General features: G+C 36.2%; 1 protein-coding gene across 1 annotated transcript in view; it reads right to left on the bottom strand.

The window, feature by feature from the left end:
- The window catches only part of SKAP2 (src kinase associated phosphoprotein 2), a 115,972-nt gene that overhangs the window by 26,886 nt on the left and 62,528 nt on the right, over positions 1-26,558 (bottom strand). Inside the window, exons 5-9 of the mRNA XM_074150467.1 lie at positions 18,217-18,294; positions 17,393-17,476; positions 10,506-10,630; positions 9,534-9,597; positions 9,062-9,166 (exon numbers count right to left, since the gene is read on the bottom strand). Of these exons, the coding sequence (XP_074006568.1) occupies positions 9,062-9,166; positions 9,534-9,597; positions 10,506-10,630; positions 17,393-17,476; positions 18,217-18,294 (456 nt within the window). The remainder of the gene's footprint in view (positions 1-9,061; positions 9,167-9,533; positions 9,598-10,505; positions 10,631-17,392; positions 17,477-18,216; positions 18,295-26,558) is intronic.

Here is a 26,558-nt window from a genome sequence, read left to right as displayed (position 1 = left end):
CATAGAATTCATAAAGAAAGCATCTTGCTTAAACCACATAATATCCTTCAATAATCTGCAGGGTAAAAGTATTCAAATTTATAGTCTGATTCCAGAAATGAACTTACTCAGAAAAGGGACAGAAGACAAGGCATTTCAGCATAGTTCACTTTAGTGAAAGGAAACACAATACAGTTGTTGGCATGTTTCCACAAGAAAAGTCTGGCTCCCAGATGCTTCTTTTATAACTTCTTTAAAAATGTTCTACCAAGACATTTTTGCATTCTCTGTGTTGATCATTAACTGCACATTGACAAAAAAAAAAATACAGCAGCTTTCACCCTTTGGGTACTTTCATGAAAAGTAGCAAACCCACACCACTGCCTCTTTTCACTGTTTATGGCCCATGCCATCAAATTAAATTATGTCAGCTATGCTAAATCCTTTCTCCAACTTAAATAATTAAATAAAGCAAATGTAAAATAGTCTTGTTATGATTCACTAGTAAACAAAAATCACGTTAAATCAGAAATAAGCAGAAAATTATAGCTGCAATGCAGACTGTTTACACATACCATATTTTGGGTAGCTTTCCCACACTCATTTCTACAAATTTCTACAAATACTGTTCCATTCCACAATTCTCATGTGTTAGGTCCACAGTGGGACTAGCAGCTCTGGATGTCTGATCTTACTAGTCCTGCATGCCACATACTGCGATGCAGCTCAGAGAGATGTGGTAGGAGAACAGGGATGTGGAAATAGTTCATAAACTGGAGATGACAACTACTCCCCAGGCAGCTCACCATGTCACTGTGGGATTGGCACACAGCTGCATCTCAGAAAACTCCAGAGCCCCCAGAGTCCCAGATCACTTGAATTCCTTCACAGCCAGTACTTTGGATTACCCAGCTCTCATGCCAGGGACACACCAGGGTCCCAGTTGCACTGTAAGAACCACTAGTTGCTAGGCCTGAGCTAGGCAGTTTAACCAGAAACTGGGTCTCATGACCCTTATAGAAATTATGACAAAATCGTACCCAATTTTGTTTATTGATTAGCTGAAACCACTGTTCAACGTTTGGTAAAGGACATGCCTCACTTCTTAAGGAAATAAATTTCAGACAGGTATGAAAGCAAGTATAGATTCAGTTAGTATATTTTGGATCAGTGGAAGGACGACATTCACGTTAAAATCTAGAGGCTTTGTTTTGAAAATTAGATCCTTTCCTTTAATTGCTAGTTTTACTCACAGTTGCTTTCAAGAGTCAAGGACAGAATAATGGTTGCAGGCTGCTAGAACAAAACCCTTCCACAAACCAAAGACAGAAGTGCTGGAGCGTCTTCCATAAGGATATTGAAAGTTCCCAAGATTTTAAACTAGCTTTCATTAGAACACAAACTCAGAGTTTTTAGGTGGAGGAAATCAAAATCTGCTAGGAAAAAAGTAGACTTAAAAAAAAAAAAAAGACTGAAACAAAGTATTCCCTGTGCCAACCATCCTCTTTCTGGATAAGAAATGTTTCCTCCTACCTTGCTGTCTAATCCAAATTTCATTGACTTGACAAAAACGTTCCTCAGTCTTTTCTGGTTTCTTAAGAAAACATTCTTCCCTTTGCTGCTGAAGCTTATCTGTGTACCTGCAGCCTGCACTTCCCTGGAGCATCCCTCTCGCTACTCTAGGGCTGCATTTTGCCCTCTCTGCCTGGTCCACTGTGTGGTCTGGGAGCTGTACCCTGCTGACCATCCACTTTTCCTCAGAGCTGCTTCTTTCAAAGACTCCTACCCACCCCAGGGAGCAGCAGCCTAAGACAAGGGAGCAGGCAGCCTCTTCCTATGTTGCCTTCCTTGTATACGTGTAAACTAAATATAACATCTATTGCAAACACAGTACACTGGAACACACAAGCAAATCACACATGCATGCATACAGCCAGAAAAATTCATGAAGCTCTGGTTAATTAGTAGTATTTTGTTTAGCTAATTTCTCCATTTTGAGGAGAGTGGGAAGGAAAGTGAGTAGCAGATAAAAAGCACACTGAGAGGAACAGACATATACAGGATTTATGCTGATGCCTTTCTCAAGGCTGAAAAATTCAAGTCAGAGATTTGTATCTAGAGTAACAGAGTGATTAATTCAGCCTTTAAAGCCCACCTTGCCGGGTCTTATTTGAGAATCCAGTTGTATAAATTATGGTTCTTTAATAGCTACCTCGTGGAAACCAGAAAAGTTGAGAAGCGATAGCCTGAGGCACCATATAACCTCTGGTTGCTCTTGTTTCTCAAAAAACTCTACCTAATGGTTTTAATAGCCTGATATGCAGTCATTCGTCACAAATTCAAAAAGTAAAGGTTCCTTGATCTATCTATATAGTATTCATCACAGCTATACCCAAGCAGTAGAGCAAGCCCAACATTTCTATTTTCATAAATATACATAATACAATTGACATTTTGCTTTGAACTTGCTAAACTACAGCAATTCCTCAAATTTATGGTTAATAAACTATCTCACGTACCAAGACATTTCTTCTGAATGCTTTGAATTAGAATTATTGCACTGCTGCTTAATTAGATAAAAACAGTGCTACCAAAGAAAACTACTTTGCTTTCAAAAGAAGGAACTTTGGGTCCATAACCCATTGAAGACATGCATGCATAAACAAAGCTTTGTTCACATTTAACATGAAGCCAGCTGTCAGAAACAAAGTCAACACTGAAAAAACTACAATCCAAGTAAAATTACTTTGTGTGGTTTTTTTCTTGCTAGGATGACAAGCTTTTCTGAGACAGGATTCTATCTCTTAATAGCAAATAACTTCTGTCACATACTGTTCACATCAGATTGGTTTTACAAATCAATAGTGTCAAATGTTGTTTAGTGCTGGTGCACAAAAAAATTATCTAAAAAATGATTGATCAGTACTTGCAATAAAATACCTTATTTCAATAAGTAAATTCCTTTCAATGAGTCCTGTGCTAATTAGCTTTTAAAAGAGTTATTTAAACATAAAAATGCATGATTAAAAATACCTTCTTTTTAGATATTATTAAGTTATGCCTTTTAATTTTAAGTAAACAAGCTTCAAAATGCCAACAGACAATGCAGATTTAACACTCTATTACTGGTTTATTGGGAGGTGTTTTTTGTCTGATTGGGCTTTGGGGTATTTTTCTTTTTTTTAAAAAAAACTCTGAAATAACAGAAATAACCCAAGACTGATAAACACAGCTTTCCAACCTGAACTCAATTTATTATTAGTTGACCACAACTTCAGAAAGGTCGCTTATATTTTCTCCACTTATAAACTCTGAAAATTACGAACTGAAATGTCTGAAAACTATGAAGTCTTCCATGCAGTTCAAAGAGAGAAGAAGAAATGCCTAAACTTAACAGCACACAGTTTCCATTTACTGTAGATATTGTAATTAACTATTTTGAATTTCATTGCTGAAAGTTTTTCTGCAGCAGAAGTATATTACTAAATAAAGAATACTCTTATAAAGAGTATTTCTCAGTAGACAACCCCAAGTTTAACCAGTGAATATGCCCCTCACATGCAAATCAGACTAAATATGAATACTCAGCTATTATTGCATTTTTACTGGCCACCTCACTTGCATGTTTATGAACATGCACGTGATGGGGGTTAGGGGTTGAATTGTATCACTGACAGTAGGCTTCCTGATAGCTACGGGCCACCTCTTGCTCACAGACCACCACCTTATATTCACTTAACAAGAAACACAGAAGAGCCTGTGAACCTTATTTTTCCTCCCAAAGACTTGCCACTTCCCACTCAATGGACATCTCATTCTTTTCAGCTACACCAGATTGTCTTACCTCCTCTTCCATCACTGACACCTAACATCAATAGAAAGAAAAGGTTCCCTCTTTAGATGTAGGATCACATTAACTGAATATAAAGACCAAGAAGTGGCAAACAAAAGCTGAGGTCCGGGTATCAAGTTCCTAAGCACCTTCTGGACACAATGTCTTTAAATACAAAAAAGTTGTCTGGATTCATAACTCCATGTCTCATGAGCATTTTGCACTAACTGAAGGACACTCTATGGTCTATATAAATCCCATAAGACTACTGCCTCAAAACCCAGAGTGACAAAGAATTCAGACAGAGCTTCATTTCATAGTATTCAGGATTCAGCAATATCCACTTGAAAGAAGTTGTTTTTCAGTGATTTCCCTGTCTGGCATATAATCAAAGACAATTAGTAGACCCTAAATTGCAGTGATCAAGACAACAAAACCACACATCTTGGACAGGAAAAAAAGTCTTTACTGTTCCTTTACACCAAAAGGCAGTTTACATCTGCTTTTCACTACAGATTTTAATTACTTTTGATTTACAGCAAACTGAGCAAGCCTCATGGTACCCTCTTCTCCTTTTTCTGGTACTTCATCTATCAGCAAGATATTATGGGCAAAAATATTCCATATATATAAAAATAAAGCAATGGCTAAACAAGTGAAAAGTATTAATTTCTTAACAACACTGAGACCCAATCTTTGAAAAAAATTGTTTTGAGGAATGACCTGTCCACACTACTTCAAAAGGAAAAAAATCCTGTGCTGTTGTCTTGAATCTGAAAGAAGTTTTAATAGAAATTATTCAAAACACTTTCAGTAATTACTTTGGAACTCATCTTTAGTACCGTTCTCAAAAATGCTGATCTTACATCTGGTCTTTTCAGCTTCAAATAATCCAAATCATACTTATACTTATACTTTGAAATCACTTCATTTACTAATTAAAAGCACTTAGAATTCTTTCCATGGAAAAAATAAAAATAACAAATTGAAGCATATCAGCATTATAAACAACTTCTGCAGACAAGATGTAATGAACTCCCTAACTACTTGAGGCAAACAACAAATGCTGGGAAGAATCTGGAAAATATACCAGGATATGTAACATACTGACTTCACAGCAATGATCACAACTATTGTCTCAGATTCCATAATCACGTGTGTCTCTGTTGACTTAAACCTACTGCTCTGGTTTTAGCTTACTACTTTTAGGAACTGATTATACAGTTGTAATCCATAACTGGGACTCTTCTCTGTGTTATGGACAGGCTGAGAAGTGATGGCACAAAGCCAACAATGCCAGCCTTGTGTCACATCACCTTGCTTCAGGATTTCCAACCTCAGCTGTTCTGGTAAAGTCAGCTTTTTATCTCCATGCTCCAACTTAGCACCACCAAAGTAAGAATCAAACCTTTTTTTTAGAATCATGTTAATGGAAACTATACTGGATGCCATGGAAACTACTGCTATAATGCAAGTTTGTGAACAGAAAGAGAACAGAAGAAAAAAAGAGAACACAATAAACATGTTAGCTTAGATTAACACCTCTTCTCTCCGATTGAGCAAGAATGCGGTAGACAGGACACAAACTGAGTTGAGGTAGTAGAAAGGATCAAGGTGGCAGGCACTAGTTAGGATTATAGTTTGGGGTATGTCCTCCATACAGATGTGAAACCACAAAAGACAATACTGAAGGCCCTTAAAAATTGTGTCACTGAAATCTCAAGTTAATACAAAAATTTGGTCTTCAAGGGCTGTAACAGATGATGTGTTTAAAGCCAGCAAGTGTTCCAAGTGCTCTTTTTTCTGACAAGAACAACTCCATTCTTTAAAACACTACTAAGCAAGAAACTCTATGCATCTAGGTAGGTCTACACACACAGTTATTTAACACTACAGTTTTAGAAGTTATTTTATGATACAGATTATAATATCCAGCTGTGAACTGCGAAATTATATAGAGTGTACTAAAGTAGAAAATAAATAGCTAATTAAGCAAAAATGGGCCTTTATCGACTTCATCAAGTTTTCCTCCATGTTTTTAGTAAAAAACAAAATGACAAAAGCTTTGTTCAAGACAGTATAAAGCTTTCTCTTCCTGAAGAATCTTCAAGGAAGATTTTTACACGTTGGGAAAACTTTGGCAGTTCTGATGTTTTTGCCTCTCCCTCAATACACACAGTAAAACCCTGACTAATACTGAGAACCAGGAAAAAGATGCTTCTATGGTAAACACGCATTTGTATGTGCTATTAAAGAAGAAAGAGATTTACCAGATCAAAAGATTAATTTTCCCACTTCTCTTTGTACCCCCTCCAATTATCAACCCACTCCTCCTGCCAGCAGACGGTACAACTTGAATTCCACTGAAATCTTTGCTTTTAATAGGCTAATAGACTGTTACCATTCCGGATACTGGTTTGAAGCTATTCAGCTCCTGCCTGGAAAATTCATCTACACTGTTCTCCTGGCACAAGTGGGAGAAAAAAATAGCTAAGCAATGTGATAGCTAGAGAATACAGCATCAGTCAGTTCTGATTACTGCAACAGTTCTCTAAAATTCCCAATTTTCAAAACTGCAAAATTTTCCATATCCTCTTTTTAATCCAAACAGTCTTTATTCAAATACCAAACCCAATATTACAAAATGAACTGCATCATGAACTGGCTTAATTTGTTTCTGAAATGCTGAAATAAAAAACACTGCAGAACCATAGAAATGCAAAATTTTACTTACTTGACAAATTGCAAATTATAGTCAATTAAATAATAACAAAGTACAATGATCTGTGTACCTGAATTTCAATATTTATAAAGCTAGTGGATTTGTAGAAATAGAGGATCAGAAGCCTCTAACATCAAGATGCTTTGAGGATAAAAACAAAGTGAAGATTAACTTCTCCCTCTTCACAGATCTAACATATTTGTCTTCTGCATTCCAGAGCTCAGTATAGCTTTTGGGCTGTACAAATAATTCTTTTTTTCTGTCCTCTTAACAGGAGTTCAGAATTCCTTATTTGCTCTGTATTATTAAGTCAGCTAACAACAGGGATTACGATGCTCCACCCTTTGACCGTGGAAGGAAGAAAGAGTAGTCACTTACCTGGGAAAATAGAAAGGACAGCCAACTGTAATTAAATGCAACCAATCAGGCCTAATTAAGGCAGGTGAGACCAAAGTGGAGTATGCTCTTTTACCATCAAGTTTAGATGAACAGCTAGACAAGAACCAAATAAGTCTTACTCCTGTGAGGTCTGTCAACTAGCACTTCATCTAATACTCTTCAATGTGCTATGGATAAAGAAGAGATGGACTGCTCTAAGGCATCAGCACCATAAGTTTTTAATTCTGTTTAAGCAAATGACTACTAAAGCACATATACGGAAGAGAAAAAGATGCTTTAATCACGTAAAATCTATTGCAAATTTATGCTTCACTTTTACTTAGTTATGCCAACACATCACAGCCAAAATTAAGAGCTCCACTGTACAGAGTAAGATGGTCCTTCCTGAAAAGTTTACAATTCAAATAAACGAGATGGAGAAAGCATGAGATAAAGAGAGATAATCCCGACTTGATAACATGAAAATGAAGCACAACTCCAAGATTATGGGGCAAGAAAGCCATTTAACTAAAAACTGAGACTATATTTCTTGAATAACAGAAAAGCTACCCCTTCTTTGTGACAGCTGTTCTGTTACATTTCAGATTTATTAGCCACATTAGGAGACAACAGTTCCAGAAAACTAACATAAAAATGGGATATAAGTGAAAATACTCTAAGTTCTTGCAGAATCATACCAAGGTAGCAATCCTCTGAAGACAGAACTCAAAGCATATATTAACTATTGGCTCTACCAGTATTGTATGTGTTACTGCTCCAGGTCTACTTACTGTTTGAGAATCAAACAAACAGGTAAGATCAGTGAAGCTCAGAAAAGAGTAATTTATCCCAGGATACATGTAGAGCTTCTTTAACAAAAGCATAGGCAAGCGTACAAGAGCCTGAGCGTCCAAAAAGCACTGCAATAAGGTTTGGCTGTATCTTCTAGCTATAACATTAAGCCCTGTAATGTAATTTTTATATTCACTGCAGATGAGTTTTTCAGCATGCACGACACACTGCACCCCATTTCAGCAGAACATGTATTCTGTGCTGAAGTAGTCTAAGTACAATTCAAAGAAACGGAACCCACAAACCCCAGCTCTCAAAGAACTGAGTGCTGCTACAATTTTACAGTATCATTTTCACTAGTCACTCATGTTCTCTGCTCCCTCAGTCCACTGAAATGACCTTAAAATGAAAACCAAGGCACTCTATAAAATGTTCTTTTCTCCAACGGTCAGAATATTCAACCTAACAGATACATAAAGTTAGTCAGCATCACATGACATGACTAATTTTTCCTCTCAAGTTATTGCTGATAATTGCACTGCCCCAAACAGCAAGGGGTGCAGAACATTATTTCATACAGAGTAATTACTGATTGTCACATCACTTTAAAATATCATTTGTTAACTAATGGTAACAGAAAAACTGATTCTTTCATATCTTTTTATAATATAATCAAAAGCGACCACCTTTCTCCTAACCCTTGAAGGTCTATAATCAACTCAAGAGCTTTTGCTAAGCTCTTTTTCTTTTGTTTTGCCACCTGACAGATAGACTTGGACATCTAGAGGCATATCATTTGACCACATCAGAAAGTCCACAGTAAAAAGTTTCTGTATAATCACAGTCATGCTGGAAGATTCCAAACAAAACAATGTCAATACTCCTGTTGCCTTTATTTACACTTCATGCCAGAGTCCTTTCAAACCTGCTTTCTTGCGGGATTATAATATCATGTATAAGGCAGCAGCTGATAAACATACAGACTGATAGCAAACTTTTGCTTAATACAAATGCCAAAATGAATAAAGAAAAAAATGATGGGCACGTTGGTGGAAAAAGCTGTAAGGCAAGTCAATTTTTTAATTAAAAAAAATTGCATACCAGAAAATGTTAATGAGCCGAAAGTCCCCTGAGACACATTCTGCACTATTTTGATGCTCCCACTAAAGAAAACTGAACTGCTCTCACACTGACCTAGTTGAAGACACATTCTTTTTTCAACATCATGGCAAAACCTGAAATCTGAAAATATCTTATTCAGAGAGCTACTTTACTCACTTTTAGCCACTCAGAGTTATCAAACTAGAAGCAGAGAAGACATGATGATCACAAGGCACAAAATAAAATCTCAACAATACCTTTAACTTCTTCATAAATGCTATCATCTATTGGTTCACTGCTCACTTGTCCAACATCATCATACTCCTCTTCCTCCTCCTCAGGAATGGTATTAGATTCCATATCTACGTAACAGCAGTTTAAAAAGTTAACATTTACTTGAAAAGAATGCCTAAGCAGAAATTTATGCAAAATGAAAATAAAATTCATCTTTTATGAGCTGGTGCTTATAGTATATTCTGCTTATTTTCTTACAGTGTTCATAATGAAGAGCTTTCAAGCTAAATAACACTCCTCAAGAAAAGCAAAAATCTTGCAAAAGGAGAAAAGTCATGTAAAAGCTGCAACATGATGGAGAAATAGGACTTGCTAATCAAAACTTGGACAAGTGGGAATACCAGATATACAAATGTGACAGTTACATTAATGGACAGAACTACCATCGCTAAGCAGTACTGGCAATAAAGTCTACTGCTCTACTGACTGGCTTACCTTGAATTACAAACTTGACTTGCTGTACCCATTCCTCTGCTTCTTTGGGAGTGGCAGCTGCAAACTATTAAACACTTATTAATAACCACTGGCAGTAATGACAAAAACACAACTACAATTTCATTAGCAATAAAAAAGAGGGACTGTAGCATTCTCGTCACTTCCTCAAGAAACCATTAGTAATTCTTTTCATGTCTTCTGGTACTTTTCTTGCAAGGATGCTTCTTATAATGTACAGCTAATTTTGACAAATTTACGTAATTGAAGGAGAGGATGATGGATTTGAAACTCTGATCAGCAGCTGGCAGCTGTGCAGAAAAAAGCTGCTTCTCTTCATCAATGTCAAAGCCAGAACTGATGAACAAAATTTGCCCTTGACAATTAGAAGACACCCATGAATTTCTTTAGACTGCTGGGTACAGTTTTCTTAAAAATGTTCTTGTCAGGCTCCAACACACTACCTGACAGCTTAATTAACTGGCTTTCAACTGCAATCTCAGATATTTAAAACTTATTAAACTTACATTCCATATTGATGTCTAGCTGATAGATCTCTGAATTGCACAGCTGATATGTGCCTTTACGTAGATTTTCCTTGCAAAGCCATGACCAATACAGTATGTATTTAACTCTGATATATATTTCAACTTTTTTGCTATTTAATTCATACAAGAAATCATGCAGACATACTATACAATAGATAATAAAATGCTAACGCTGAAATGACCAATAGATAAAGATGATAAATTTCCTTGCTCTTGTCCAAAAAGATAATGTTTGAACATATACATACATACATACTTTAAATCAGATTTTTTTCCTAATATATGAATATACGATATAAGGAAGCAAGGGTTTCCTTTTTTTCATTAAGATGTCAGTGAAAGTTGTTTTACTGAAATGTTAATTCAGTAACTGGAATTGTAACAGCTTTATCAATTTAATTTCAAGTCAACATAAAAAAAGTCCAACCTGATAAATGCGTTTATCAGGAGCAGAGATTTCAAAACAGCAATCTTTCTTTGCATCCTTCCGAAGGCTATTATTCATTCTGATGGTGTAGCCCTCTAAGGCAAATTCACCTTTCTGTTGTTTGTCTGTTGGAGATAAAAAATAAAGTTAGAGCTTCATTTACAACAGTGAACGTAAATGGCTCAGCAGGTTATCGTTTATTCAGATTTTGTTTTCTATTTCATGAATTTTACAAAGAACAGGGAGGTTTTTAGCAAAATGATTAGGTGATGCTTCTGGAGATAAAGCTTTATGTTAAAGGAAGACGAACACAAAAGTACATTTTTCTGTAGGATGCCTAAGGAATTCCACAGGGGGCTTGTTTACAGATGGTGGTCTTGTTTAGTAAGAAGTGCATGTTATGACACTCATATCTAGCAAAAGCCAAGAACTGGAACTTGCAAGACATGCTTCCTATAAATCAGTGTCTTTCAGGTTCAGTAAACCAATGGGAAAACCTGTCTAGCTCAGAACTTGCTGAGCTCCCTCCTAAACTAACCACTTCACTCAGAAAATAAACTTCAAACTTCATTTTAAACAATTGGAAAAGCTTCTCTTCACATTCTCCCACCCACTCCCAGATGTGCCTCCTTTCCACATGGCAGAAATACAGAGTGAATTTTGTTATAAATTCAGGTGTGTGTTCCAAAAGCCTCTCTCTCAACACAGCAAATGTTTAATTAGCTAATAAAAGTACTGAGCCCTACCACAGTTTATTATGTAGAGCCATGTGGTTGTTTTAAAGACAATTCTACTTTTCAAAGGTTCTGGTTTATAAAAGTATTGCTTAGAACAGGCCTGAGTTTAAGTATACTATGTGTTGGGCAAGCAGCACCTGTGCACTCCTTCTGAGCTCTTCAGACCAAACCCTGCAATCTGATTTTATGTGCTCTGGCATGTTTTGGTGGATATTAAAAACAAACAAAAAAAGGTAAAACTAAACCAGTTTTGCAATTTCTGTAGATCACAGGGCAGCATTCAAGTGAAGATAGGCATCATTGGTCACATTTTGCTCAGGCAAACAAAGTGAAGTTGCAAATGAAAGAAAATGCCATTAAGTGTGGGTTTCTTCCACAGTAGAGAAAAAGCATTAATTAACAGTAAGCATCAGGCACAACAGCAAAACTACTTTTAAGTTTTGCTGAACAGAACTTAGGTGCAAATCGAGCACCCATTGCTTACGTTTTCCAACAAAAGGAGAAAACTTCTACACTAGATAAACCAGGAAAAACTACAATTTTCAGCATAAGTTTGTCATCTTTCTGGAAATTAAATAGGAAAGCAAATCTTTTTTCCACTCCTGAGAGGGCAAAAATTGGCTAACACAGCAACATGAACATCAATGGTCATCAGGGCAGTCACCATACAAATACTCTTGCTAGTAATCGGACATGCACTTAGACATAAATTCTTTGTCCTTCCACCTTTTCATGAACTCTTACCCAGGCCAAGTAAATACCAAATAACAAAATAATATGAGAAAATCCAGGGCACTGGATTCTATTTTCTCTTCTAGTCCCCTCCCCCACAGTGAGTTTTATTAAGTCTTAATTAAGTACCAATGATACACTACTAATATTTTATGTTTGCTCAAGCCTCCACCCCTATATCAAACAGTATACAGATGCAAAATACATGGAATCGCACCAAGGCAGATATTAGAAATAATATCTTGCAAAAGGTTAACTAAGTCCCCTTTTAATGAAATTCATTTCTGCCTAGAAATTTTATTGTTCCCTTACTTGTGACCTCAGGGAGAAGATGAAGTGAAACACATTAATTTCTCACTCTCCCATGCTGGAGGTTTATCAAAACCCAAGAAGATAGGAGCACGCAGACAGAATAAGCAAACATCAGGTTCAAAAGGTAAAAACATTGTGTCATGATAAAAATGAGGCAAGTATTTAGTTGGATTATTTCTGAGACTGCTTCTCTGTGACATGGATGATCCCTTTTATGGTAATACAGTTTTACAGAGCTAATCTCAGATGATCTCTATACTGGTACTCGTTATTTCAAAGAGCATTACAGTTAAAACAAAGATACTGTAGTTTGCACTGGAAGAGGAACGCAGTGCCTGGTATCCATATTGCATTTGATTAGTTTATTGTTTATGCTGTCTTTATCTTATCTCTCTGAACACACTGTTCCAGTGCTAATGAAAATTACCTGCATGCATCACCAAAAATATATATATCCTTTGCTATTAAAATTCTTTCACTGACCTTTATAGCAAGGGACTAGTCATAGCATCGCTACTTTTGCTTCTAATTGTCTGTGCGGTAAAGTACCTCTGATTGAACTCCAATGTAGCATTACACATATGTTTAAAATGTTGACCATGAGGAAATTTTAAGACAATGAGACACTTCACAGCCCTGACCCAGAACCTATTAAAAATTGAGAGAAAGACTCTCAGTTTGCATTCACACTCCCTGTGGCAGCAAGCCAGAGATAAGACCAGGTATGTCCTGAGAAATGGCTCCATAAATACAGAATGACAGGACACAGGTCAGCTAGAATTCAGATGCATGTTCCGATAAGTGACAAGCAATGGAGGTCTACAAATCCCAGTTACTCTTGCAGAATACACCTTTCCAGATGGGACTGGCGACCAACTCCATCACCTGATCACCATGGAGCAAGCCATGACCCATGGTAGCTGTTTGGCCAGGCACAGTAGTCAGGCTTGAAGGCAGTCTTGTAATCATCAGACTGAATGATCATCTCAACTTCAATTATCGGCAAAGGCTTGCCGCTAAATAGACGTGGGCTTTCAGTTTAAAGCTGCCATGTGAAGTTAGTGCCCCAGTGAGTTCTGTGAACATTCACATTCGGAGTTATATTGTTGATATCAGAAATATCTTCTGGAGACTGTGCTCTAGGGAGAGTTAAACAGTTTCTGATGTTTAAAAACTTTGAAGACACAAAGATTTTACTTGGAGACTTAAAATTAGATATAGTTGGGGGTTTGTATGGAGGGAGCCTTAAAAGCAGCTTCAGGAAGCACATCTATGTTACAGAGATTTCACTTTCATTTTGAGCCCCCAAATCAGAACTGGAGTTTTGCCTAAGCAGGAATACAACAGCATACTGAAGAGGAACTACAGAGAGACATACAGATGGAACACAGTTCTCTGAAGGAGAATAACATACTTGCTGCCTCTCATTTTCTCAAGATAGAGCTTTGCAATTCAACAACGGGATACTCTTAAGTTGTCCCAGAACAACATAAAACAGAATTGTAAAAGTATACTAATATCAGTCTTGTAAAAACAAAAAGGATCACGAACATCATCAAACATAAGTTAAGCAGAATTAAGTTAAATCTCATTTCAGAATAAGCTGTTCTTTGCTCTCATCTCCTCCCCTTCTCCCCATATCAGACACATAACAGAAAAATAAATGTGGGACTGTGTAGATCATTTTGCATCAGTAATTTAGAATTGTAAAAAGCTAGTATAACAGAGTGGAGAGTCAGGCACTAAATACTGAAAAAAAAAAAAAACCAAAGTCAAAACTAGTACATAGATATTTGAGAGAAATAAATCTGTGGGGTTATATTTGAAATAGAGAAAATAGAGATCTGAATGAAATTTGAGAGCCACTTTAAACATTTTTCTTACATATAAACTTCATTCATCCTAAAAATAGTGAAATGTAGTTAACAGCGGAAACAGGGCCAATATTATATCGGGAAAAAAGAGTCTCAGGGGAAGCAGAGAAAAAGGGTTTTGAAGTAACCTTGCATAACTGACTCCATGGGAACTTTTAAAACAAAGAAGGGCAAACCTTCAACAGGGTCTTGAAATGATTGGGTTGTAAATTTGAGGCCTAAGGCGATGTGTCCATATTATTAGCACATGTAAAAAGAATTAGTGCATTCTGAAGAACAGAGAGGACTCGGATAGTAGAAAGGAAAGAAGTTACAGAGAAAGGCATAAGGAACAAAGGCAAACAGAAAGATTTCAGAGAATGATAAAGTATTTATAGCTACTATTAGAATCTATAATTTAACTCTCTTCATCTTGAAATTAGGAGCCTGTAAGATCTTATGGTTTACACGGCTTCATGCTAAATGTAGTTTCACATACTTTTCCATATGCAGGATGTCTGCTTTCTAAAAATAATAAGTGTCAGTATCACCAAAATGGTAAATCCTTTTCCAGCTTTTGGAACAGTCCTTTCCAAACACATGCATAGGAGTTCTCTTTCAGATAGCAGATCTGAAATGCAGTTGACTTTTTTTTTTTTTCCCCTTTCCGTTAATCTAGTCCTCTGACAAAACTCAATTTAAAAAACGAAGAAATGGAGGCAATGATTGAAACACACTATTTAGGGCATCAGTTTGTTTATATTCAGTTTGCTTATACTCAATAGGTATTTTTTAAATAACGCCCTATTTATAACAAGTGTGCCTCTAGAGGTCTGAATTTAACATTCTTATAGCAGAAGATTCAGTACTCATTAGATGCCTTTGATTGCCATCACCCTGCTACAACAAAGTCTTACTGAACATTCACAATTCCTGCAGATTTCAATTATGGATTCTGTCAAAAGTAAAGTCTAAACTAAACAAGGATTTTTATCTTTCCTATGTGGTTGTTCAGAGAGGGAGGACTAAGAGAAGGAGGTCTATAGATAAAGCAAAATGATACTTCAACAGCATGTGGCAGAAATTCCAGCAGCCTAGTTAGGTGAGTCACCAGGACAGATCTGCAAATGCAACTCTAACCAGGCTTTCCTCTCCCTTAATATTGTTCACACACGAAGTTCTTTAAAAAAAAAAAAAAAAAAAAAAGAAAGAAAAAAGAAAACCAACACCACAGAATAAAACAAAACCCCTCTTTTGCACAAATAGAAGTAGTCCATCCATTGGCCTGGCCATAACTATTTTACTATTCAGATAAATCCATTGTTTTCATGTCCATGTTAAAAATAAATTAAAAAAAAATTTAAAAAAATAAACTCAGACTTTTCTAAAAGCCTCTGAATTATCCCCCTCTTCAACATCATATTACTGGGCAGGCAGGCAGATACCATTTTCAAGTTATAAAAAAGAAAATAAATTTTTAGTGCCCATTAACAGGGGAAAAAATTGCCATGATGTTATCAATTACTGTCTTGCTAAACATTTAGCTGATCTCTCCAGTTTGCTGAGACAGAAGGGCATATAATATTGGCCTAGTGAAGAAGTAATGAAGCCATTAATTCATTCATTTATAAAGCAACAAATTAATTTTCCTTCTTCACATGCACTTGGAGGTCTGAAAGGTTAGCCATACCACCCAGGTGCCTGAGTACACAGGAACTGTCAGAGATCATATAGAAAAACAATATGCAAACAGGGTACCCAACTCAGGATGTAACTGCATGGAAGCAGAGAAAGGGGAAGGACTATAAAATGTTTATGGAAGGAAAGACTATGGAAAAGGTGCCTTAATCCAAAGACCATATGCTAGAAAGCATAAATAATCCTTAGAACAAACACAAGAAAAAAACCAAGCTATTTTGCAAAAACTAGCAGATTAAAAGATAAAAAAGATTTTAAAACCCGGAACAATCTTTAAGAACTAGAAATATATTCTGACAAAAAAAAAAAATTAAGTACTAGACAATATATAACTATATATAAACAAACAGCACAAAATAATTTTCCAGAGAAAGAAATAAATCATTACTGACAAATCAGTGTTATGCCACACCTCCTCAAAATTTTTGAAGAAAGATTGTTTATGTTTTTGAAGTTTGATAAATCTGTAAATCCGAAGAAAAGAGTAAAGAAGAAAAGGGAACATTTAGCAGATATACTCCAGAAGCAGAGAATATGATGGGAAACCATAGCAAGATGAAAACTGGACTTAGAATTAGACCCTTACTTTATTTCTTTTGTTTTTTAAAAAGAGGACAACTTTAAATGAGTCAGCATATTGAAGAATTAAACAAACTGGACCAAATTAAATTAGTCTTTGAATAAAACAACGCAAAATAACTACCTGCACTAATGTCAAGTAGAGTCACACAAACATAAGCAGAAGAAAAAAACTTAATAGAAAGTTGGAAAGTTTTCCCAGGAATAAGCATTGGGAGGCCAGGGAAGACAAAGACGTAACTGCACTTTTAATATTTACTCAGCTATATTTCTGTATCATTTGTTTCACCCTTAAATGCCACATACACTTGGCATACAATTTAAACAATATTTTATCCGACTGACAATTTTAAAAATTCAAAGTGATACCCCAACATTTATGCCAGATTCTTTCTAAACTGGCCATTTAAAGTTAAAAGTCACCTTCAGAACCTAGCTTTAGTCTCCATGACTGGCTTTTAGTTAAATATATTACTTCATTTCCAGCTTTTTCAGAACATAAGCCATTTAGAAAGAAACATGGAACTCCATTATGCAGTTTTTAGACTAACATTTTCCTGGATAGAATCATCTTTAAAAAACTCTGGAAGGTATAAGTCCTCAAGGGTGTTTTAAAATGAAAATCATATTTGGACAGAAAGAACATTTTCTATCCAGTAAATTAATTGAGTACCAGCATACTATCAAACCTAATAGCTAGCTGTTAGTGGCACACAAAGTAGCTTTGCAAGTACCTTAATCATCTTTCCTCAGTTTCCCTGCTTTACAAACTAAGCACATCACTTATAGATCTGAAGAATATTTACACATTTTTAAAATTCACAGCACTGTTTAAGAACCACCTGTTCTTTTAAAAGTTTCGTTTGCTTTCTTAAAATGACCTTAGATTCACTGTTTCCAACTCCACTAAGGCTTTCATATTCTTCTGTGCATTAAAAGGACATTTTTATAGTTTACCATAGTTCTTATAAATTACCTTTGTCACTTCCATAATAATAGAAGACCGTCTTACTGATAGCACACCAACGCTTCTGCCATTCAAAGCCGAGAAAACTGTGGTCTGCAATTAATATAATTTGTGTTATAACACTTTATGTCATTATTGAACACAAATATGTTACTTCCTTTCAAAGGTGAGGTAAGAGGGAGGAGGAGACTGGGAAGGTGCTAAAGAAAGGAAACAAAATCTGGATATGAAGAAGAGAAATCTATGGCACTGAGAAGGAAATTAGAAATAAAAATTGGTGGTAAGAAAACAAATGGGAATTTGAAATCATATAAAGAGAGAAGTCATGTGTAACATTAAATATAAGGAAATAATGAACAACTTCCTAAATATTTCCTAGAGTTATTGCAGCATTAAGTGGGTATTAAAGTGACAATATAAGATTTATTGAATCAAGGTAAATATTGACTGAACTAAAGCTGAGATCAATATTTGCCCTCTTGAAGGAAAATAAATCTTGATGCTCACTGAAACATGAAGTCAACATATGGTACTTTTACATACGTTCGTAATGTTTTCTTCAAAAATATCTGAAAGTCTCTGAATTATGGCTGACAGCAGACCTTCCCAGCATGATTTTTTTAGTCAATAAAGAAATAGGATTTTCTTTTAATACTACAGAAGCAATTATGTGCTGTGCTTCTTTTGCATAATAATGCTTCAACGTTTCAGCTTCTATTCAATTTTATTTATCACTCCTGTATAAAGTTATTGCTGTGTATAACATCAAATACAGGCACATAGACTTCACATATGAAATATGCACTAGTTCTCACAAAGATAGTTAGACTTACCTTTTCTGCGTTTTTCTAGGTATCCAGCCTTCAGAACAAACTGAAGATCTTGAGCAGCAATAGGAGGAAACTGATTCCCTGAAAGAAAAATAAGTTTTGTAAAGCACTGCTTTTCAAGAAAAATATTATAGTAGCATTAATAAACTTTGGGATTTTACACTCTCAATATGCAGGAGCTACGGGGAAAAAAATAATTCCAGTAACTACTGTACCAGATTATTTTAAGTACAAGAACCCTCCAACTATAAGTATCAGAGTTATTGCTGCTGTCCTCACCACTTTAATAAGGAAAAATACAGCTGTGTAGCAGGCCCTGAAGTCTCAGAAGGAAAAATACGTAATTAAACAAGCTACGACAACTTTGAAAACATTAGTTTGAGTTTTGAACATGGTCTGTAAAGCAAGTTGAATAACAAAAGCAGTAAGTTTTCACATGTGCAAACAAAACCAAGTATCCAACACAACCGAATCAGGAACATGGTTTTCAATATCAGCTTTGCACAAAAGCATCTTGAAAGAACATACAAGGTGAGGACCCTCTATTCCACCGTCTACAAAAAAAGAAACCATATGAAGAGATGATAGAAGGTGATGCCTGCTGTTGAGAGACATCTCCTAATTTGCAATATGACACAAGAGCATACAGCCTATAGGATCTATAAGGCAATACTGGATAGCCCAAAGATATTGCACAGAAGTCTACAAAATTATTGATCTACAGATACTAATTTTAGATTTTGTAAACATGGCTGCATCTGAAAAATGGTGAATATGTCCCACTGTATGTTTTTTCCTTTTTCTCAACTGCTAGTTCATAACTAGAAGCATGAGACTGATGAGTCAACCCTGCCTCAAAAAAATCTAGATGTTAAAAACTGCATCTTCCATCCTGCATCCTTCCCCTCCTCAAACTACAGAATTATGATTTAAATGGAACTCCTAGTATTAAGAACAGAATATGTTAGATATACCCAATAAATGTCACGTATATAAATGTCACACTACTTACTGCAAGCAAAAAAGCAGAACAAAAGCTGTTCTTGTACTGCTGGTTTTTTAAGTGCATGTGAGCATCACGGTGAAGTTCCTTCTACTTATTATCATCAAATATTCATAAGAGTCACTGTAGGCGGGTGGCAAGTTTACACGGCAGCAGTTGTTCATCAAAAGAGATGTAATCTCATTAAATTCTACCACAAACATACGAAAAAGGACTGATATCAGTAGACAACCCCTGGGCTAAAAAACACTTTAAACTATGCAAGGTGGGTTAAAGATCAATTGTCTGACCTTGAACCAAGAACGCTGTCTCTGGACAGTAATGCCAACTTCCTGGATTTTTAGTTTGTCCCTTAAAATAGAATATTTTTTTTTAATCTGTGTCCACAAATGAGTTAGTTTATGGTGGTCTTATTTAAATACGGTTGTGAGAGGAAAAATACAAGAAAAAGAGGTAGGAACTTGCAGAGAATGTTGGGATTTTTTTTTAAATATGAAAAGACTTAAAATAAGAATGCATTCCTTAAATAATACAATTGGCTTTTTAGACAAGAAAAGACTTTATTGGGTACCATAAGGTAGTAGATAAATTTTACACACATTGACAATTCCACTGAATTTTTAAATTAATATTATATTTAAATATTAGGAGTACACTAGGTATTATTTCACCTTCTATGGAATTCTTACTACTGTATTAAAAAGAAGAGTTATTGGCTCCATGTATATGATTTGTAAAATGCTGCAGCTGTCCCTCCTCGCTTGATAACATGCAATCACTCCATAACGTTACATGAGAATTTAACACAAAGACACTCACTGGCTACTACACGGTAAGTTTAATAGTTACTTTAAAAGATGATCTAATGACAATATTGTGAGAGTTTTACAAATATACATAGTGTGCTGCTTTATATTGGTCATTGGGAGGCATCAGTGTGCAACACTTCCAGCTTCACTTCATCCAGTAGGGCTCATTTTAGAACAGTGCATCCCCACAGATGTGGAAGACATAAAACATAATTAAACAAACAAAACCAGTTCACTCAATTTTTTTTTTTTTAATTTAAGAATTTCAACCACTATTTGGATGTAGCTTTATACGTTATTGTTTGTATCACTTTGGGTTTTGGATGAGGAAGTTTAGCAAGTGATCACTTAGTCAACAGTCAAATCAAATGGGATGTATAGTCCCAGAAAAGCACATACTTTGGAGACTCCTTAATGTTATTCTGCCTGTAGGTAGAAGCTCATCCGAACTGACTATTTCAAAGAGTCAAAATTCCACTCTCAGTTTTGCTACTTCTGCTGACAAAAGTCGGGATAAATTTGATGATGGCATTTTCTGAAACTACATTTATTTTGCACAGGGCACTGAAAGCTTGTGAGGAAAAGAACCTGCACGGAAAAAAGGCAGTCTCCCACTGTTCTGGTGACACTGCAGAAAGAAGTCATCCCCCAACCCTCAACCTGTAGAGAAGCTGGTTTCTTTTTGTGTTCCTCAAAGCAACTGAGGCAGTAACTCCACGAAACAAGCAGCAGCTGGTCAGCTCCACTGCTACACACAATCTGTAAGTAGCTGAAGCAGAAACAGATCACGTGCATATTATCATCCTTCTGTCAGAGAAGCCTGGGAACCACAAAATATGATGAAACTTTAGTGGAAGGGCAGGAGAAATGGACCCAATCATAATATCCCAAGACACATACAGCTGTACATGAAAGAAAAAGCATAAATCTTGCTAAATTCCTTCTTTCATTGCCCTGTACCTCCAGAAGGAAGAGGAGGGAGAATAAGTAGTATGAAAAGTATAAAAGAAAGAGAAAGATCCACCTCCTCTCAGATTCTCATTAACCACAGGTGTTGTGCATATGTGGCAGGAAGAAGGCACAAACACAGATATACTCTTACCCCCGTACTGGAATGAAAACAAGGAGGGAAAGAAAGAAGAGAGAATAACATCTTCCTTCCAGCTACTGCCTACAGCCAGCATGGAAGACTCCTAAACTGTGTCACCTTTCGACCTTTCTTCCACTTTTTCATTGCTTTCCTCACTTGTCCACATCTCAAGCAGGATTTAGAGTGACCCACAATCCCTAGACATGGCACCTCCCAACTGAAAGCTTGGGATTTGCATAACAGGTTGGGTTTTGCAGTTGCTTTCAATCAAAATGTTACTTTCCCATTCATTCGAAATAGATCAGGCTTGGCACAAATCTCCTATTAAAAAAAAAGCATCACTAAACCAGCACTTTGTTATAGTAAAGCAGCATTTGTTTACATCACACTAGCAGCTGAGATCAGAGACTTATTAGTTGACTACCACATGGGACTTGGAATAAGACAGCTCCTTCTACAAAGAATCTATTTAACACAGAGAAAGACTGCCAAGAAAGATGGCATTACTATTTTTTTAACAGAGAACTACTTTTTTTTTTTTTTTTAATAAAGCACTGTGAAGCAAATTAAACAACTTGCTTCAAATCACATACTCCTTTAGAGTTTAGAGCTTCAAATCCCCAAATATTATACTCCCCATGCATGCCCCAGGATGTCTTCAGGACAAGGAAATTTTTTCCCTTCCCTCATGGATGCAGGTGAAACAGCCTGAATCTCAGCTTCCTCTAATTTCACTAGACATTATCCACTATAAGAAATGAAATGTAAAGATGCAAGATTACATCCCAGGGATGCAAGATAGCACCTACTGGAATTAACTTTCTTGGGTTTCTCAGTGATTTTTCCTCATATAATTATGGTCAAGTTGACTACCAGATCAGAGCAAAATTTCTCTCCCAAAATCAGACCAGCAGACACCACCATGTCTTCCTACCTACCTCCTACCCCTATATGGCCTGTTTCCAGATTATTTCTATACCCTTGAGACATCAAATGTCAAAAAGGCCCATAGTCTTCCCTGGTTTCTGCTTTGGTACACTGTAGTTTCTGAAGTCAATTTTAAATACCAAAGAGTAAAGTGGCACTGTGAGTCAAGAAGTGCTCTGTGGCTTACAGCTGTGGGAGTTTACAGGTGCCAAAAGGTAGAATGATTGCTCCTGGATTGTTAGGTCCAACACTGGACCTTAATTCTGTTGTATCATTGCCCTGACAGTGGTGGGCAAGCATAGAGTTGAGGATACAAAAGGAGTCTCCTTTCCATTCCCGAGTTTTCACCTCACAAATAATGTATTGAACCTTATTCTTTTGATGTGAAAATCAGATCAATACTATCCAATATTTGGGGAGATTATTATTTTGCATCCTCAATATACAGTATAAAATGAGGGAGGTCCATCTGCTTAATGTTAAAGGTTTTCCTTCTCTCTTGACCACCCACTCACAGATGAATCTCCCAGAATAATTTCTCTTCTTATCCTGGTGGGAATCACTTCAATGTACTACAAACTAAAGTCTGCAAGCTATGCTCCACATGCATATTCCCAGACTGATGTGTACAAAGGCCATGAAAGACCAGATCAAAATATTTATGAGGCCTAAACCTTCAAGTTTTACAGAAAAGTAAATTACACATATCATGCACCAGGCTCTTCCTCTTGGTTCTAGGCATTCTTGTGCCAAGTGAGCAGCTGGCAGTTATTATAATGCTATTGCTGCCAGGCTAAAAATTCCTCCAGTGAAAAGAAAGTGAAATGCTCTCACTCAAGCATAAAGCCAGCTTTTCTACCAGTCATGCTTTGACTTCAGAAAAACATGAATGTTATTAATGTAGGTTTATTAACATACAGGTTCCACTGCAAAAGTCCCACAAATCCAGTGCGTTTTGTGACTTCAGAAAGACTTCAGATCGCAGCTTATGGCATGGCTACAATTTTTGCAACTTGGTAATCAGACAGTCAAAAGCCTGAATGGTGCAATTTTTCACCCTACTGCAATACTGTATTTGGCCCATTACTTAAAAGCAGTTTCATTAGTGTCAGTTCACATGATAAAGCATGAAATTCAATCATTATGCATGACATTTTGATTTTTGGAGGACCCAAAGGTGTTAAAATTGCATTCTGTATACAAAATAAATAAAACAACACCAGGTTGTATTATTCTCCACTGTATACCAATAGAAATATTTTTTATTTCTTCAATGTGGGCTAAGGGATACATAAAGCAAGAAATAATTAGAGGTCAATGCATTCTAAAGAGGTGCTTAGCATGCTTATGGGAAGTTAAACAGGCGAAGTGGAGATAAGTGTAATTCAGTAACAGCTAAGTGGCTGATTACAGCTTGCTTTCCTAGTAGAGGACCATAGGTTTAACTATCAGGATGGTAAAGACTTCTTTCTCAAATAAGAATAATTAGTTGTTTTTCAGTGCTTGTAAAAGAAAACTGCCAGGACAAAATATATTAATTTAATTATATGGAGAACACAGTGACTGGTATTTATGTTCCTTTAACTCAAAAAAAAAAATTATAATCACTAATATCGAAAATTATTTTTCCAGCTTCCTTTTTACTGCACTGAAGACCCATTTGTACAAAAGGGGAAACTGAAATCCACTCCTGTTTGAATTATTGTTAGTAAAAACTTAGACATCAGCTAGAAAACAGAGGAAAAATGCTAGCAATATTAAAGCATATCTTGTAATCTAGGATCAAACTAGATGTTTCTCTGAAAACAAAGTTGCTACTCTAAGGATTGAAATAATACCCCTTAAAATGCAGAAAACAGGGGAGGTCGTCCTCAAGCTCAGGGCTTGTATGATATCTCTCAGGCTGCAATTCTAAATTGGCAAAGATTTTCTGAAAATATTTGTGTTAAAGTTGAGCAAAGAAGGAGTAATGTTTCTAGCAACACAAAAAGTATTTTCATCTTCTTTTCTTCCCTCCCACCCCCCTTTCTCACACACTTCTTCCAAAATTCTTCATATCTCTCCATTTCATTTTGATCTGGAAATACAGCATTTACCCATTTTTAATAGCTACCACAGAGGGATTCAATTATCTTTGAATCTGTACATTGCAATACACTGGGGCCACATCTGTTGCACAAGCACTGTGAATCTAGGCTAAAGAGGAGGTGGTTCATTTTCATATGCATACCTTCTCCCTACTTTTTTTTATTAAAGGGAAGATTAATGTATACTGAATTTTAAAAAATCTCATTTCCTAGAGTTGTCTGATTAAGGAAAAGTTATCAGTAGGAAGATCACATAAAATCTCATTAGCTTCATTAACAGTCTTGAACACTTTCACAAAGACTACTTCAGTAGTTTTCAAATGTAGTAGCCTAATAGCTCTGAATTAGTTTAACATGCAAGAATGAAAAGATAAATGTTAAAGAAAACACATTTCATTCAGGGGAATAAATATAATGAAAATGTTCAGCTTTTGAAACATTAAGAAAAGTTAGCATTTTGGTCTTCAAAGTGCTTGTTCCAAAGACTGCTGAGTCTATGAAGTTTTGCTCTGGAGCCATCCCCACCATTCACCATTGTGTTCTCTAACAGTTTACAATAATTTTCACAGAATAACTTGCCTTGATATATTCCTCTAAGAAGAGCCAGCAGTGTATTTTATTAAAGAATACTTAAAGCAGTGTCATCTGTTTCTAGTTTTAATTCTTTCTAATTCGGGATATGAAGTTTGGGTTACAAACACTAATACCACACCCTCTGAGGCCTAAATGCTGAGTATTTCTTCTTGACTCCTCCCTTGGAAGGAGAGCAGTATGAGCATTTCTCCTCCCTTCCTTCCTGTAAGCTCAGGAGAAGGCAGTGGGCCAGGCAGCCTAAAAACCACTGCGACATATTCTTTACAGAAATATTTAGCTCTTTCAAGCAGTTAACATGCTTGAAATCCATCTCTTTTTGTCGTTTTCATTTAGCCCCTAATTAAATAATTATGTATTTAGATATTTTAAATTTAAAAAATCTTACATCTATGGCCTCTCAAGCCTCATCTGTTTTCTGAGCAAAGTTTCTTTAGTAGTTGTAACATATTTCATTTGACAAAGACTTTTTTTTTTTTTTTTAATAAATTACACGAGTCAGCCAGTCAGACTCCATTCACCAGGATCCACAGCCTAATGGAATTACCCTGGATCGCACAGTCCACATCCAAACTCAACTTTGAATTTATAAACCAATATTGTCCTGGACTTAGGCATCCCTTGTTGGCTTTCAAATTCGTTCTAAAACGCCCACTGTTATTTTGCATAGCACCTTAACGTACAGAGGAATTCATGGCTTTCACTCCATGATCCAGATTTTACTTTCACACCGGTAAGTATTAAAATTTCACAAATGACGCCCACGGCACATGGCCAAAAAAAAAAAAAAAAAAAAAGAAGTAATGTTTTCTGCTGTGAGCAGGCATTATCCCCCAGGGTTATAAAAGGGGCCACTGCACGCCTCACAGGAGCAGCCTTCCCATTTCTGCTGTTTCTCAAAGATTCTGAGGCAAGACGACAGAAAGAAGATACAGCAGTAAAGAAAAGGTCTCTTGTACAAGGTCTACCGCTCACACCACTGTAATACAAGGCATAGAAATGTAAAAGTTTTGCTTAAATCCCTCCAAGGATCATTAAAGTTTAATCAATCATTCCAGCGCCAAGACGGAAAGGTTTCAATCACCCAGAGGCCCACACTACAGCTAACAGAAAAGTGTATCCGTTGTAGACTTTGACAATACAAATTTTGGCTATGCAACAAGAAGCTCAGCTTCCTGATGAGAAATAAAATATCCAGGGAAACACAGAGCTAAAAACAACGCCTCTGCATTGCAGATAGAAGCAAGTCAAAATAGACCATCATGGATCAATTAGAGGTACTGGAAATTCTCATGAAATGACGTAGGCAAGCTGAGATTTCCCAGCATCATCTCACAGACAAGCACACACATCCAATTGTGATTAGAAACCCTAAGTAAAGATTCAGAATATCCACACGCTAGCTGAACCACAGAAGGTGCTGTTAGCTAATCTGAGAAAATTAAAAGACCAGGAATAAAGAATCTACAGCTGGAGCATGACCAGCATCATGTCAAATTGCATATGGATAGCATCTTTAACCACATCATGATACCTGTATTCCCAGATGACTAATAGGAAGAAAGTCTTATAGGTTCATCAAACAGCAAGTTAAAAGCTAGCATTTAATATGTCCAGGTGAAAAAAATAATCTTCAGCTTAACATCTAAAACATCTGGAAAAGGTAATACTACAATACAATTGTACACTGCAGTTTACTACTATTTTTAAATAGCCACCTGGTAAGCATAAGAAACCCTTGGAAACAAACATATCACGACACCTTAAGAAAAACTTATGGCAATCAGAACTAGAAGTTTCCTATTACTTTTCTGGTTTTGTCATAGTGTTTTTACTTT

The sequence above is a fragment of the Numenius arquata genome, chromosome 7, assembly GCF_964106895.1.
Source record: "Numenius arquata chromosome 7, bNumArq3.hap1.1, whole genome shotgun sequence".
Taxonomy (NCBI): Eukaryota; Metazoa; Chordata; class Aves; order Charadriiformes; family Scolopacidae; genus Numenius; species Numenius arquata.
This window is presented reverse-complemented; position numbering and strand designations above follow the sequence as displayed.